At 39.4% G+C, this 15788-nt stretch overlaps 1 protein-coding gene across 2 annotated transcripts; it reads right to left on the bottom strand.

Moving 5' to 3' along the window:
• Window positions 1–294: 294 nt before the first annotated feature.
• On the bottom strand, window positions 295–4432 carry LOC115418366 (regulator of G-protein signaling 21-like). Of its 2 annotated transcripts, none has more exons than XM_030132798.1 (5): window positions 4206–4432; window positions 3832–3891; window positions 3454–3515; window positions 2484–2650; window positions 295–2294 (listed from the first exon to the last, which is right to left on the bottom strand). In XM_030132798.1, exons 1-5 carry the CDS (start codon window positions 4280–4282, stop codon window positions 2106–2108), a joined length of 555 nt encoding a protein of 184 aa, XP_029988658.1. In that variant the 5' UTR covers window positions 4283–4432; the 3' UTR covers window positions 295–2105. The 2 variants fall into 2 exon arrangements, with proteins under 2 accessions (XP_029988658.1, XP_029988657.1); XM_030132797.1 differs by having other exon boundaries at window positions 3454–3518; window positions 4206–4424.
• Window positions 4433–15788: the final 11356 nt, after the last annotated feature.

The following is a 15788-nucleotide window of genomic DNA, read 5'->3' on the forward strand; positions in this document are numbered from 1 at the left end:
GACCAAGCAATAGTATAAAGTCTCATTAGCGAGACTCTGTGGTTGTTTCTTCTTAAGAATGAAAATAAGTCTAAGTCAGTGCAGCACAACTTGGCACAGTCGCTCTATTTCCATGCTTATGCGATCAAGTATTGCTTTAAACACATAACAGACAATCATTATGCAAACATCACATTAATTTCCACAGTGTTTTAAGATCTATTTCACTGGGGTGGCTTGGGTTTGTTATTCCTAAACAGTCCCTGAGACTGGATTTCAAAGCACCGAGTAAGTTGGAAAAGTTAAAGCCAAAGAGAAGAAACTAGAGTCTTTATTACACGTGTTGTTGAAAACACACTTTGTTCCAAAGTAGGCAATTGAAATAATTTAATGTCATGAAAATCACTAACAGTTCAATAAGCACTTCAACACTGCAACAAACGTTTTACTCAAATGGTGACAAATAACAAATAAATAATAACTGTTTATCTTTTAAGTTAACTGTTTACTCCCTAGGAATACATTCAAACAGCATGCTCTGGAAAGCCGTAGTAAGACCCATTCACAGAGTGTACAAGGAATTTCAACATCCTATCATGCAAAGTGAAATATCCTATCGCTATAATAATTCCACTCAAGTAGTTTATTACATGAAGTCAAAACTTTTATCATTTCAGTGTTAGAACTGATTGAAGATTCAGTTTATGGCAGAGATATTAAAGGTCCAGTGTGTAAGATTTGGGGATTTGGAAGGATTTTAATGCAGATGTGGAATATAATTATGTTTTTATTTGTGTAAAATTAGTATCAGATAAGAATTACTGAGTTTTTTAACAGCCAGTTATCAACTTTAACTGAGTCTACTCTGTTTCTTTATCATTTATGAGTTTTATCCTGATATTAACACCATATTTGAGTGTCAACCAGAATTGTCTCCTTGTAACTAAAAGCGCCAGTTAAATTAGACCAAAAAAAAAAAACAGAAGCTCTTAGGAGGACCTTCTGCTTTTTTTTTTGCTGCTATTAAACAAGAGTAAAGAATCCACTTGGTTGCAATCTGCACCTTCACTGCTAGACGTCACAGAATATCACACACTGAACCTTTAAGAACTTACTTTAACTACCACTAACCACAAACCTGTGCATGACTATGTTCTTTTTTTTTTTTTTTTTTTTTAATATATATAATTAGCCAGGGTACTTGCTACTTTTACCTGCTTTTTTTTTTTTTTTTTTAATCCAAAACTGGTCATCTTTAAAGTTGTCAGATGCTGGCACAAATGTAGGGAGTTTAAAAAAAAAAAAAAAAAAGAAAAAAAAAAGAAAAAAAGCTTCACTTGTCAAATTGTTAATATCAGCTGAAACTATAGGAAAAAAAAAACTTTCATAGTGTCCCAGAATGCCTCTTGCAGAAGTAAGCGGCCTTCTGCAACTCTTTTCAAAGGCTGACATATCACTATTGAGTCCTGTGTCCTTTATAGATTTGTCGTCTTCCTTAGCGCTGTCATTAGCCGACTCTTTTTGCGTTGGCGCTTCGATGCTGCGACCAAATGCCCTTTATCACCGTCTCCTTCTCTGACACACACACTCACACACACACACACTCACTCACACACACATAAGTAATGGAAGGTGACTGTTGCATCTTACATCCTCTATCTTTATCTGCACAGGAAACACTTCTGCAAAAAGGCCAAAGGAGGTCCGTTGCATGGTTTTGCTTACGCAGCTCCACCGTTAGAGCGGCGCGTCGGTCGTTTGCTGATTCATTTATTTTCACACCCGATCATTTCGTACTGTACACGGACTCATCATCCAGTACAAACACACACTACATGGTCATTTTCACTATGGATGGATATGTTTACTCTTCTTTGTTGTTCTTGCACAGGCCTCTGGTGTGTGTTCCACAGTGTTGGGGGTCCTCCTTTATAGTTCTAAGGCACAGTTTGCATCTGATCTAGTGACAACGCTGAGGTGAGAAGTGTCTGTATCTGTTTATGTGCCAAGCAGATCGACTCTCCTTCCTTTTTTTTTTTTTTTTTCGGTTGTCAGTCCTTCCTCCTGAAGGAGCACAAACATTCCAGTTATGGCTATTATGTCTTTCTCTCCTCTTGATAACTTTTTCATCCCTTCGCGGCATCGGCGGCAAGGTTTTCCAGGAGAGTTCTATAAATGTCAGAGCGGAGGAATCGTGGATATGAGTCTCTTTCCATCAGCCCATAAACTATCTTCTGAGCGTCATCAAAGCAGTGCATAGTGGGAGTCTTGACGTTCCTTTTGATCTGCTCTCGGGTGTGATAGTCGATGTTGATCTGGAATGAAGCAGAGAGGTAGGAATGAGGGGATTTAAGCCAAGGGTGAGAGATTGCAGTTTCAACATTCAAGCAAGAGACTCTTCTTTGACAGCCACTATCTCCATTCATACACAACAGTAGAAAAGTAGCAGAGGATGTTGTAAATTCTTTTTTTTTTTTTTTTTTTTTTTTGTGCACTGAAAATACCTCTTTTGGAGATTCTGCTTTAATGAACTGCTCATAAATCTTCTTGGCCCTTGAGGACATCCGAAATGAAGACTTGATCTTTTTGTAGTCCTCACAGGTAAGCCAGAACTCAATATTCTCATCGCTATATTCGGATTTCAGAAAGGTGCGAAAAGTAGCCAGTCCATCTTGAAGAAAACACAAAAATCATACCAAATATGAGACACAGTTTAAACCACTTTTCAGCTTTTATTTTAACCCATAAAGACCCAGTGCTACTTTTGTGGCAGTTCCCAAATGAATTTTTAACCTATCTTAGGTAAATTATCACCATTTATTCTAATATTATCCACTGTATTTTATGTTTTTTTCAGTTACAATTATGCATTTTCTTATATTTAATTCACTGATTGTGTAGATGTTCTTAAAAGCTCAGATTCAATTCAGTGGTCATTGTATCAAAACAATGAAAACTGATGAAAAAAGTGACTTTTTCAGCAAAATATATCATTAACTGAACATAAAACAAGTGTCTCCATCTGCTGTCATAGATCCAACTCCATAGGTTTTACTGGTGAATCAATGTTGTAGAAGATGACGGTGTTTCCGCGTTCACTACGGAGCCCCTGAACCTCCAAATGGGTCATATCGGATGACCATGAAAAGATGAAAAAAAATGTATTTTACTCCAATTATTTCCATGAATTGATAGGATTAGTGGATCAACAGGTAGCAAACAGTTTTGATCAGTTGATGATTTTGGATGCCGGAGGATGTTTAGGTTGTTATGGGTTAAAAGGAATCCCTGACCTACACTTATTATAATACACAACCTGTAATAACCCCAATAAACTGGGAATCTCATTGACTTTGTTGAACATTAAACATTTAACATCAGTAGAATGGTTTTGGTCACTGGCGTTTGTTTTGGGTCTTTATGGGTTAAACCAAAGAGGAATTTTCTTTTCCATTGGAGAGAAAAACAACTTACATTTAGACTCCAGAAGCTTTTCCAGTGACTGTGACCATTGTTGGGTATCTTCTAAACTTAGCCTGCTGGGAGAGAATGCGTGATGGATTACTCAACCAGAATCAAATTTGGGAAAAATAAATCAGAGTGAGCTGCGCAGTGTAAAGACACAGAAGCGGATTAATCAAGAAAGCATAGCAGATGTGCTTATCAAATTTGTACAAAAAAAAAAAAAGTCAAAGCGTTGGATATGTTGGCCTGCGAGCGTCCGGTGCCAAAGCAAACATGGTGTGTCTAGTTCATCTGAATCCTTTTATTATGCCATAGATGGAAATGATAGGAGCCAGCTGGCTATTTTAAAACTGAGATGTATGCAAAACACTCAATAAGTCTCCTTACCTCTCAGAGCTTGACGAGTGTGAGAACATACACTGTAGTCGGCACATAAAGTTCTTTCCACTGTGAAGAGATAAGAAATAACATGAATATATCCCTGCTGGATTTGCTGCTGTTAAATTAGTTTCAAGTGAGTCTGTCAAAGAATGTCAGGCATTTATGTAGTCATCAGAATAGAGAGCATATGGCATAGTAGTTAGACATTTTTACTCCAAACTATTTTCAGGATATTTCAATGTTAAGCTTTAGACCCTTGGAAGATTATTTTGTGAAATCCAAAGAAGTTAAACATCTCCCTATAGATTTAAGTTAACATTTAGAACATGCACGAACGAAGAAAAAACATGAACTAAATGGGCGATAAAAGTTTCACTCACATGTTCTTGTTTCTCTTCCTGTCATCTTTGTCCATGATGAAGTGCTGTATGAGTGGTTCGACGATTAGGCTGGGCATTGTTTTGTTAAGTCCACACTCTCAGGCTCTCGGTCCTGGTCATGCTGTGGCTGTGAGACACTTAGGAGGGTTCCCCCTGCAACTCAGCTTTTTATACCAAGGTTTCCTGTTGCTACGGACCGGGGCTGCTGGGATACATCAGCAGCTCAGCCTAAGGAGGAAGCACCCCTTCCTCCTCCTCCTCCTCCTCCTCCTGTTCCTCCTCTCCTCCTACCTCAACACATACTCACACCCCCTCTCTTCCTCCTTCCCCCCCTCCCCCTCCTCTTTGCTGCCTTACTCCCTATATGTCTCTCTGCTTCCTTTCCTTTTCCTTCTCCTTTTGCAGATCCTCACGCCTTCCTCCTGTCCCGAACAAACCAAACAGACAGCGCTCTCCTCTCTGCGGCTGAAAGCATGCTGTGTTCACATTATTTTTAGTCCGGCAGCACAGATGCAAATGACAGTAACTGACTGTGATAGGCAAATCGTGACCTTCACATGCTGTGCGTTTTAGTTCTCCTTGTAAAACCGGACTGAACGGTGAAGCCTGTTGAAGACAAATGAACAGACCGATCCCACCGTTTGTTAAGTTATATATAACTCCCGTCTGTTTTTTTGCGAAGTACACCTCAGTAGTTATTGATCTCACCTAAAGGGACGTTCAAAATCGGACAGAAAGTAACGCGACATGAGAAAACCATATATAGCCTCGTAAGAGAAAGAGGAAACCACAAATTGAATGCAACAGTTAAGGCTGAAGAGGCTACGAGAAGCTAGAAAGATGGGTAAAATACCGCTTTCTAGTCACGGTTCTGCTTCAACTGTCGATTCTAAAATGAAAAGTTGCATCTTTTAGTGTAACTGTGCTTTTACGATCGTCATAAATATCCTCGAAGGCTTTAACAGAATAACAGGTCACAGATGCTAAACTGATATCGTGGAAGTGTTGTGAATGTAACTGAAAAATCATACAGTGCCCATAAAAAACAGACAAGACCACTAGTGTCTGATATTAGGAACACATTTGAGGATTCAGTGTGTGTATATTTAATGCAAATGCCATTTATGACTTCAGTTTTTTGATCTGTACACCTTTAATCTTTTACAGGGCACTCACACAGTTGTGGAAAAAATTATTAGACCGCCCCTTGTTTTCTTCCATTACTTGTTCATTTTAATGCCTGGTACAACTAAAGGTACATTTGCATGGACAAATATGATGATAACAAGAAAAATAGCTCATAACAGTTTAATTTCAGAGCTGATATCTATCCATTTTCCATGATTTTCTTGATAATAACCAAAATCACTTCACTTTACATCAATATCTATGGCATTGTACTGCCAAAAACAGTGCTTTTAGGCATTCCGTGTTTTCTTTTCTGTCTGTTTTAGTCACATGATACACACAGGAGTTAGGACTTGATTGCATAACCATTGTTTCTGATGAATTCTGATGGTCTAATTTTTTCCACGACTGTAGAATTACTCTGAAATTCAGCATTTGAACTTTAGTGTGTTATTGGTCGACCTAACAAGACTATATTACTTTTGTGAATTTGTTTTGTTTTTATGTAGAAAATCACGATAATAAAGTTACTATGTTTGGTTCCTTACCCATAAGTGACAAAAAAAATACAAAATCCATGAAATATATGTATAAAAAACACAAGGAAAACACATGTAAAGTGAAAGGAACATGTATTTTAGAACATTAGAACATCACTTTTAGAACATTAGAACATAAGTGCTTGTAACGGATAGAGTTTCAGGTTGTCAAGTTTCTATGGCAACACAGTTGTTTATTAATCTGATTATTATATTTTAGATTTTTTGGGTTAATTTTATTTTACACTTCATTATTGAAATATCTGATTTGTTGTAATTTAAGTTGTTTTGTAAGTCAAATAAGTATTTGTAATAAGTAAGTGCGTCCTGGTCAAAGGTCACGTACAGTCATGTGACCTCAACACGGACGCGAAGGACAATGCGGGAGGAAAAGATAGATCTGGCGGGTCCGAACAGAGAGAACTATACCCCGTCCCATTTTTCTGTTGGTTAACCAGGCGAACACGGTAACAGTGACTTTTAATTTATGTTTACAGTGTTTTGTATGAATGACATTTAAGTGAAACATTGTTTAATTTTCTGTTTGTATTTAGTTTTCATGGTGTTTCACGGTGTACCACCTGTCTTCTGTGAAGAATAAACTTGCTGTGGACATCAGTACGAAGCGTGGACACATTTAATAACCAGCAGTTATAGTGCTGATCCAGACACCTGTCCACATCCATATTATCCCTTTGAACATCATCCCTTACATTAGTACCATTACTTCCTGGTACCTAACAAAGCAGGTACACTCACTGTTCATGCAGAGGTGGACCTTACAGACCTTGTAGACCACATTTGCTTGAGATTGTTGCCTCACTGCCCTTATTGTAACAGCTGTTTTCACTGTCAAACTGTCACTGCCAAAATTAGTCACTTGCCCAATAATGGGTTGAATTGCAAAATCAAATAGACTTTTAGAATACATTAAAACCAAAGTGAAACATAAACCAAACCTACAAAGCACTGAAAAAGAAAAATACTGTAGTGGTTTTAGAGAAGAGGAATAACACTTTCAGGAAATCGAAAGGAAAAGAAAAGACAGAAATGCGTCAGAGCGGCTTTGCTTTATCAGAAACCTGTCTACATCTGTCTTTTTTTTTTTTTTACAACACAGGCCATCCCTGTTAGAATCTACCCTTTGGCTTTGGCTTTACTGATACAGCTCTCCCTCTTTTGCCCAAACACGGTTATAAGTACTGAGGCGTTACGAAGAGTCACCAAAACACTGCAAACTCAAAGCTGTCACTGATTCTCCCCATCAGACTGATCTGGAATATACTTATAGATAATTGCAGTATATACAACATACAGTATATTATAACATCTAGATGTATCAGTGAAGTTCCCCAACTGTGACCGTCTTGACTAACTCCTTGCCACTGACAGTACTCACTTCCTTTTTGCTACAATGGTAACCATGGTAACTGTGCTGGGCTATGAGAAAACAGTGACAGATTGTGTGCGAAGCATAGCACGCCATGTGATGCAGAAGATGTGAGACCTTTGTCATCTCTCAGGAACAACCCCCGACACCCCAGGCTAATCAGAGCTACTGACGTTTGACAGTGAACTAAAACCTGCGGTGCACAGCACAGTCCGACCTAACAGGACTGGTTTTAATACCTGTGTATGTAGTCAAAGCCTGAAAGTGGTGTCAGCAGCTCTTAGACTTAGGTTTGGATAAGAATATGCAAATGAAAATCAAGAATTTAGCCGAAACAGGGTCAAACCAACATGCCGTCTATACTTTTCTTAGTGTCAAAATCACCAAGTAAGTAAAATGAATGCTTCATTAAAGCAGTACATTGACATCACATGTATGGTGGACTATAATTTTAACCCTTTCGTGCACATACCGTTACTGTAACTATGCTGTTCTTGATAAACCTGATCTGCAGTGACATGTTTTAGTGAAAATCAACAAACAAAATTTTTTTTTTTTTTTTTTTTGTGCATATTATCTCCATGAAATGAATAATAACTAGAAGCACTCGGAGAGCGCAGACCTCCACCAAGGCTGATCAGTGCCCCCCCCGTGGGCCCCCCCACGCCAAGGAGGTTATGTTTTTGCCAGGGTTTGTTTGTCTGTCTGTTTGTCTGTCCGTTAGTGTGCAACATAACTCAAAAAGTTATGGACAGATTTTGATGACATTTTCTGGTCTGCGCCCCCCCCCGTGGGCCCCCCACCCCCGATCACCACCAAAATTTAATCACTTCTTCCTTATCCCATTTCCAACAAACTCTGAAAATTTCATCAAAATCTGTCCATAACTTTTTGAGTTATGTTGCACACTAACGGACAGACAAACAAACAAACAAACCCTGGCAAAAACATAACCTCCTTGGCGGAGGTAACTAGTATTAGAGTATGTAAAAACGTAGGAAAACATCTGATTAGCAGCATTAAAAATGTTTTTATTGCATACTTTTCCATATCACTTTCTGATATTAGGTTTTAAATACATGTTTCTTTGCTTGAAAAATTAAATGCATGGGGTCCGGCTGAGTGGACAGTTTTTTAACTCCTTAAAAAAAACAAACAAACAAACAAACAAAAAAAAAAAATTGCATATTTTTTTCATGCCTAAAGAGCAATAAAATCAAACAAATATTGTGACCAAGGTTCTCATAATTGCATGAAAGGGTTAAGTGGACAAGGAGAAAAGATGGTAATAGTGGAAACGAATAGTCATAAAAAAACACCCCTCCCCCCCAAAAAAAAAAAAAAATTATTACAGATACATACATCCTGAGGTAACTGATTACTGTTACTCAGATACTTTGAGTGTTCCCATTTTATTTTTTGCAACTTTATACTTGCACTCCACTACATCTCAAAGGCAAATATTGCACTTTTTTGTCCTCTAATTTAGACAAACAGTTAACGTTACTTTCCCCATCCCGTTCCTGCTCACTGTTTATCTCAAAAAGTGTGGATTTTGGAAGTTTGTAATAAACTACAGGATGATTTATTCCTGTTTCAGCTTTATAAACTCTTTAAAATCCCTCTTGACCTTGTGGAATCACAGTATATCGCCAAAAACGTAAAAGGTCTGCATTTCTAAGCCCATGAAAAGTTGACTTTTTTGGTTGACTTTAGATATTTCAGGACAGTGATGCTACAAACATCATATAAAATAAATTTATACAGAGTACAGAGACCATTTTGCTGCTCAGTGACTTCTTTTTCTTTCCATCCTTTAATGGCTCAGCGTGTAATATTTACTGATATCTAGTATGGAAGTTGTAGAGTGCACTCATGGCCCCCTCACCCTCCCCAACAGTTGTTGCAAAAAAAAGTCCCTTAATAGAGCCAGTATTTGTTTTGTTGGTTGTGGGCTTTAAAATGAATGTTAAATGATGCTGGTTCACACCGAGGTGCAAGGACAAGCAACTGCAAGTATATTAAAGCTGTAATTTAATGGTTATTTCTACCTGGTTTTTCTTTTGCACTGGTGTGTTGCATACTGTTAAATTTCCCCATGGTGGGATCAATAAAGTTTTATCTTATCTTATCTTATCTTATCTTATCTTATCTTATCTTAATACCACTGATGGCCACTAGGGTTAGCTCCAAAAGGCTAGTAGACTTACACTGAATGTTAAAGTACTAAGGTTTTGTTGTTTTTCCCCCTAGAACTCATTCTGGTCATGTGTTTCATGTAAAACATCTAATAAGTGGTCTGATGGTCCATCTTTGAATATATGTTCCAATTAAAGCAGATGTCATGAGCTTTGGGTCATGACCGAAAGGACAAGATCCCCAGTACAAGCAGCTGAAATGAGTTTCCTCCGTAGGGTGGCTGGGGACACCCTTAGAGATATGGTGAGGAGCTCAGTCACCAGGGAGGAGCTCGGAGTAGAGCCGCTGCTCCTCCACATCAAGAGGGGCCAGCTGAGGAGGCTTGGGCATCTGTTTTGGATGCCTCCTGGACGCCTCCCTGGGGAGATGTTCCAGGCATGTTCCATCTGGAGCAGGCCTCGGGGAAGACCCAGGAAACGCTGGAGAGACGATGTCTGTCTGCTGGGCCTGGGAACGCCTTGGGATCCCCCCAGAAGAGCTGGAGGAGGAGTCTGGGGAGAAGGAAGTCTGGGCATCTGGATAAGGGGTTGCAGATGGATGGATGGATGGAAGGAATCAGGTATTTTCCTATATATAATTTGCTGGTCATGTAGATGTTCATAAAACCTCAGATTAAAGTTGAGGGTTATTATATCAAAAACAGAGAAAACTGAAGTAAAAGTGACCTTTTCAACAAATATATCAGTAACTGAACAAAAACCAAGTGCCTCCATCCACTGTCATTGATCAAACTCCATGGGTTTTACTGGTGAATCAATGTTTCCATGGTAACTACGGAGTCTCTGAATGTCCAAATGGGTCATATATGATGATGGTTCAAAGATGACAAACTGCATTTTACCCCAATTATTTACATGTATTGATAGGATTAGTGGATCAACAGGTGTTACACAGTTTATTTCTGTAAATGCAATATTTGATCAAGTAAATGTAATTATCATTTCCTCCTATTCTTGAATTCTTACTGTGTTTGTTCTGTTTAACCCTTAAAGACTTCAACCATTTTTGTGGTGATGGATGGATGGATGGATGGATGGACAGACAGGATGGATGGATGGATGGACAGACAGACGGACGGACGGGATGGATGGATGGATGGACGGATGGACAGATGGACGGGATGGATGAATGGTTGGATGGATGGATGGTATGGAAGGATGGATGGACAGACGGATGGTATGGATGGATGGATGGATTGACGGACGGATGGTATGGAAGGATGGATGGATGGATGGATGGACAGACGGACGGGATGGATGGATGGACAGATGGACGGGATGGATGAATGGTTGGATGGATGGATGGTATGGAAGGATGGATGGACAGACGGATGGTATGGATGGATGGATGGATTGACGGACAGATGGAATAGAAGGATGGATGGATGGATGGACAGACGGACGGACGGGATGGATGGAATGGATGGATGGATGGACGGACGGACAGATGGACGGGATGGATGGATGGTTGGATGGATGGATGGTATGGAAGGATGGATGGACAGACGGATGGTATGGATGGATGGATAGATGGATGGAATGGATGGATGGACGGATGGGATGGATGGATGGATGGACAGACGGATGGTATGGATGGATGGATGGATGGTGTAACGGCGGGTAGCCGTTATGTCTGGTATTAATTATATTAGTATATTGAGTAACTGTATGTAAGCGTTAAATCACATGGCACCAAGTAAATAGACACACAGTATGTTTAAAAGTATCTTTATTGAATATTGTTGGAGAGTGATTCTGTGGTGGAGCGGGTCCAGCGAGGGAATGGTGAGCTGTGTGTGTGGCGGTCCTCTTTCGCCGGGCGTGTGTAATGTGCCTGCGAATATCACAAAATCGATGCATAGTTAGCCTTAAAGGTGTATAGCAGTAGTAAAATTGTATAAAGTTAATGTATTGGCATTATTTTTTACAATATTGTGGGGAAGGTGTCGATGCGAACTTACCTCGTGTGGGCTTCCGTTTCCGGTGTGTCCAGCTAAAAGAATCCCCGGGGGGCTTGGACACTACTTAAAGGTTCCAGGAGGGTAGCACGTATGGGGTGGTTGAAGGAGGGGTGTTTTGGTGTTGGGATAAATGTAAATATGTATATATGTGTTTGCATAGTCATGTTTGTGTAGTTGGTTTTGTCTTAATATTTGTAAATAGTGTATTTTAGGAGTTTGGGGTGTTTTTAAAATTAGAAAGAACTGTTTAGTTAGTATGTGTAGATTGTGTTTCCCCTGTGGAAAAATGGAATGGTCTGGTCACATGCACAGTGCATTTTTGTATATACAGGGTGACACAAAAAAACAGGAACTTTTTAATAATCCAATAAAACCAAGAGTGATGGAAGAAAAATATTTTATTCATAGTAATTGAAACCTTAAAACATGCCATTTAAGAAACAATGATGGAATTTTCATTTTTTTAAAATCACAGGGTGACCCAAAAAAATGGGAATTTTTGAAGTGCGTATTGGCAGACATGAGCAAGTGGTAGCACTGCGAGACAGTGACCTTGAGCAAGTAAACACACCCCCATTTTAGTAACCATTGGCGGCTGTGCGAGAATTGTTCAGTAACCGTGTGATCTCAAGATTCGGTAACGTTCCCTGGCCCCCTAGATTACCAGATTTGTCCGTTGGTGATTTTTTCTTGTGGGGCTATCTCAAGAGTAAAGTGTACACGACTCGACCAAGAACTCTGGATGAGTTAAAACAGAGAATTCAGGATGAAATTCACAGTATCCCAGCTGAGATGTTGCAGCGGTCAATGAGGAATCTCAACAGCAGATTTCAAGAATGCATTTGTACAGGAGGACGCCATCTACAGGAAGTAATTTTTAAAAAATGAAAATTCCATCGTTTCTTAAATGGCATGGTTTAAGGTTTCAATTACTATGAATAAAATATTTCTCTTCCATCACTCTTGGTTTTATTGGATTGTTAAAAAGTTCCCGTTTTTTGTGTCACCCTGTATATAGGTCATTTAGTGTTGGATGTAGGTTGGTGAAGGTAGTGTTGGTTTGACGCTCTGAAGAAAATAAAAGAAATTTGTATTTTTTGCTAAAATCCTGGGTCCGTGCTCCTTTTTAAACGCGCCTTGACCGCTCGAGCTATCACAGATGGGATGGATGGATGGACGGACGGATGGACGGACGGATGAACAGATGGACAAACAGATGGATGGATGGACGGATGGATATGACAGTCAAATCAGACTTCTGGAGTTTCAGTTTGTTTAACACTTTCAGTGCCACGGGCCGATCAGATCGGCTTTGGAGAACACGCCATATTTGTGTACAAACAAACCATCCACCCCCATTTCTTTCTCACATTTCGATGACGTTCTTTCTGTGTCCCCCTTTTGAGACCAAGCAGACGGGAATTTGAGGTCACGCGACCGAATAATATTTTTATATCTTTTTAATGTTTCTTATTCTCCGGTGTTTCATCAGAGGGAGCCCTCCATGCCGGGGGGCGGCTGTGGACTCCGGGGGCTGTGGCGCCTTCTCTCACTGGGGTCCGCTCCTTTCTGGTGGGTGGGGGTCCCAGTTGGCCCTCTCCCACTAGTTGGGATGCGGGGCTGTGTTGCTGGTGCCTGGTCGCTGGGGTCGGCAGCTGCCTCCTGGTGCGGAAGGCTCCCTGAGACAGCGCCTCCTAAACTGATGTTTTACTTTTACTTGTACATTTTTGTTCTGGTCTACCCGTACTCAGTCAGTCTTCTTAAGTATGTGTGAGCTTGTGGGTTTGCATGTGTATGTGTGTGTGTGTGTGTGTGTGTGTGCGGGTGAGTGGGTGGGTGTGGGTGGGGGGCGGTACTGATTTTTAAACTGATATGTAAAGCACTTTGTGCTACAGTTTTTACTGTATGAAAAGTGCTATATAAATAAAGATTATTATTATTATTATAAATTATGCAATTTACGATCAATAATGAATCGGCTGCGTCCGGTGCGTTTTGGATCTAATCAGCAATCGGTCGGATGTTACCGAGCGGTTTCCTGCAGGATTCTTCAAATATTATAAAAACGACGCGAAATACTGAAAAACGGCCAAATTCTGTGGCACTTTTAAGGCTTATTAGCCCCTTAACTGTCTGGCACTTAAAGAGTTAATGAGACACTTTGGAAAAGACTGTCTCCACTGTAGTTGTGGTTAATAGGCTCCACTAACAAGCTTGTAATATTACTTTTTACAATATTACAATACTTGACGAACTTTACTCAACCATGACCCCTTGGCCTCCCATAGTTCTGAGCCTTTGGTCCAAATATGATCACTTCTGGCTCCAAAAAGTCAACACGGTGCTGGTCAAATCGCAAAAAATACTGGCTTCAGAGCAGGTGCTCAGAAACCAATAGGTGACATCACAGCCCTCTATCCTGATATTATATTCAGTCCACGGTCCACGCTCAGACGGACTAAATGACAGTAATGAGTCTCAATGCGTATACCTGCCAGAAACACCGCCAAGTGGAAGAGGAAGTCCAGCGCAAATAAACAATGAACATCACGTCACAGTGATCCATGTGATTACACAATAGTGAAATGATAATGATGAACATTTTATTCCGTTTCTGTATTTAGATCCTCTTAAATCCCCCTAAGTCTGATACGGTCAAGTTATAAATGCAGAAATTTACTCATGGTGTTTTCCAGTGTGATAGTTGGACTTAAGTAAGTGATCTTAATGCAAATGTTTGTGTGTGATCATTATGCTTTTTTTTTATGATCAATTATCTTTATATTTTTTTATATAGTTTTGTATATTTTTATATTATACAGGGTGAGGAAGCAAAATTTACAATATTTTGAGGCAGGGATTGAAAGACAGTGTGTGACCAGTTAGTTTATTGAAAGTCATGAGAATTTATTTGCCACAAGAAAATTTACATAATAGAAAATGTTTTTATTCTATGTGTCCTCCTTCTTTCCCTATAACTGCCTTCACACGCTTCCTGAAACTTGCGCAAGTGTTCCTCAAATATTCGGGTGACAACTTCTCCCATTCTTCTTTAATAGTATCTTTAAGAAAGTCGACATTGCTGTGTGATGTTCTATTGGTAGCATGTTCTAAAACGCCCCAAATAGCATAATCCAGAGGGTTTAGATCTGGGCTAGAAGGTGGCCATAAACATGATTCCCCAAAATTGCTAAAGTTGGATTTGCAGAAATCTTGTATTTTTCTAGCTGTGTGGGCTGGAGCACCATCCTGTGTCCATACATAATTTTCATCTGGGTAGTTTGCTTTAAGCCATGGCAATACCTGGTATCTGGATGGATTTGGTTGGATCCTTTAGGATTTTGGATTTGAGAGCTTTAATAAAACCTTTGATACGTTTTTTGTTGCTTCCTCCACTTCCAGACTTTCTCGTAATAGTTTTGCTCATAGTCATTCTCTTCTTTCCATTATAAACAGTCTTTATGGACACTCCAACTATTTTTGAAATCTCCTTTGGTGTGACGAGTGCATTCAGCAAATCACACACCCTTTGACGTTTGCTTTCCTGATTACTCATATGGGCAAAAGCTTCTGAAAAGGTATGGATAATAGTGTTAGGTATGATTATGACATCAATATATGTTTGGTTTCAAAACAATTGACGTAGTGCCTGCTGAGAAAAAACAACTAAATGTTCATTGTAAATTTTGCTTCCCCACCCTGTATATATAGTTTTACATAGTTATATATGTAGTTAGCTTACCACCCGACAGGCTGTAAGCTATTGTCATCATGCGGCGTCCGTCAGCATCTGTCATCCGTTACAAAAATTTCAATCGTCTTCTTCTCCGAAACTAAAATTCCAATTGACTTCAAACTTGGTATACAGCTTCTTTCTGATGATGTCAGCAAAAGTTAGTGAAATTATTTGGATCCGGATCTGATTCTAGATTTGGTGCGACTTTGAAAAATTTCCCCATTATAAGAGATAGGAAGTGGATCGATGCAATAACTCAGTAAATATAAATGATATCAAGTGTAAATTTCTACAGTCCAGCCCTGATGGGGAGATGACCAAAACATAATGGCCACATGCTGATCAGGATCTTCTTCTGGATCCGGGAACTTACGGAAAATTTAACATGGGCTCTTATGGGGAAAAAGTTTCAATCATCTTTTTCTCCGAAACTCCAGTTCTGATCGACTTCAAACTTGGTATACAGCTTCTTTATGATAATGTCAACACAAGGTATTGAAATTATGTTGATCTGGATCTGATTCTGGATTTGGTGCGACTTTGAAACATTTTCCCATTATAACAGATAAGAAGTGGATTGATCCATTAAATCAGTATCAATGATATCAAGTTGGAATTTGAATTTTTTACA

The sequence above is a fragment of the Sphaeramia orbicularis genome, chromosome 4 (assembly GCF_902148855.1).
Source record: "Sphaeramia orbicularis chromosome 4, fSphaOr1.1, whole genome shotgun sequence".
Lineage (NCBI taxonomy): Eukaryota > Metazoa > Chordata > Actinopteri > Kurtiformes > Apogonidae > Sphaeramia > Sphaeramia orbicularis.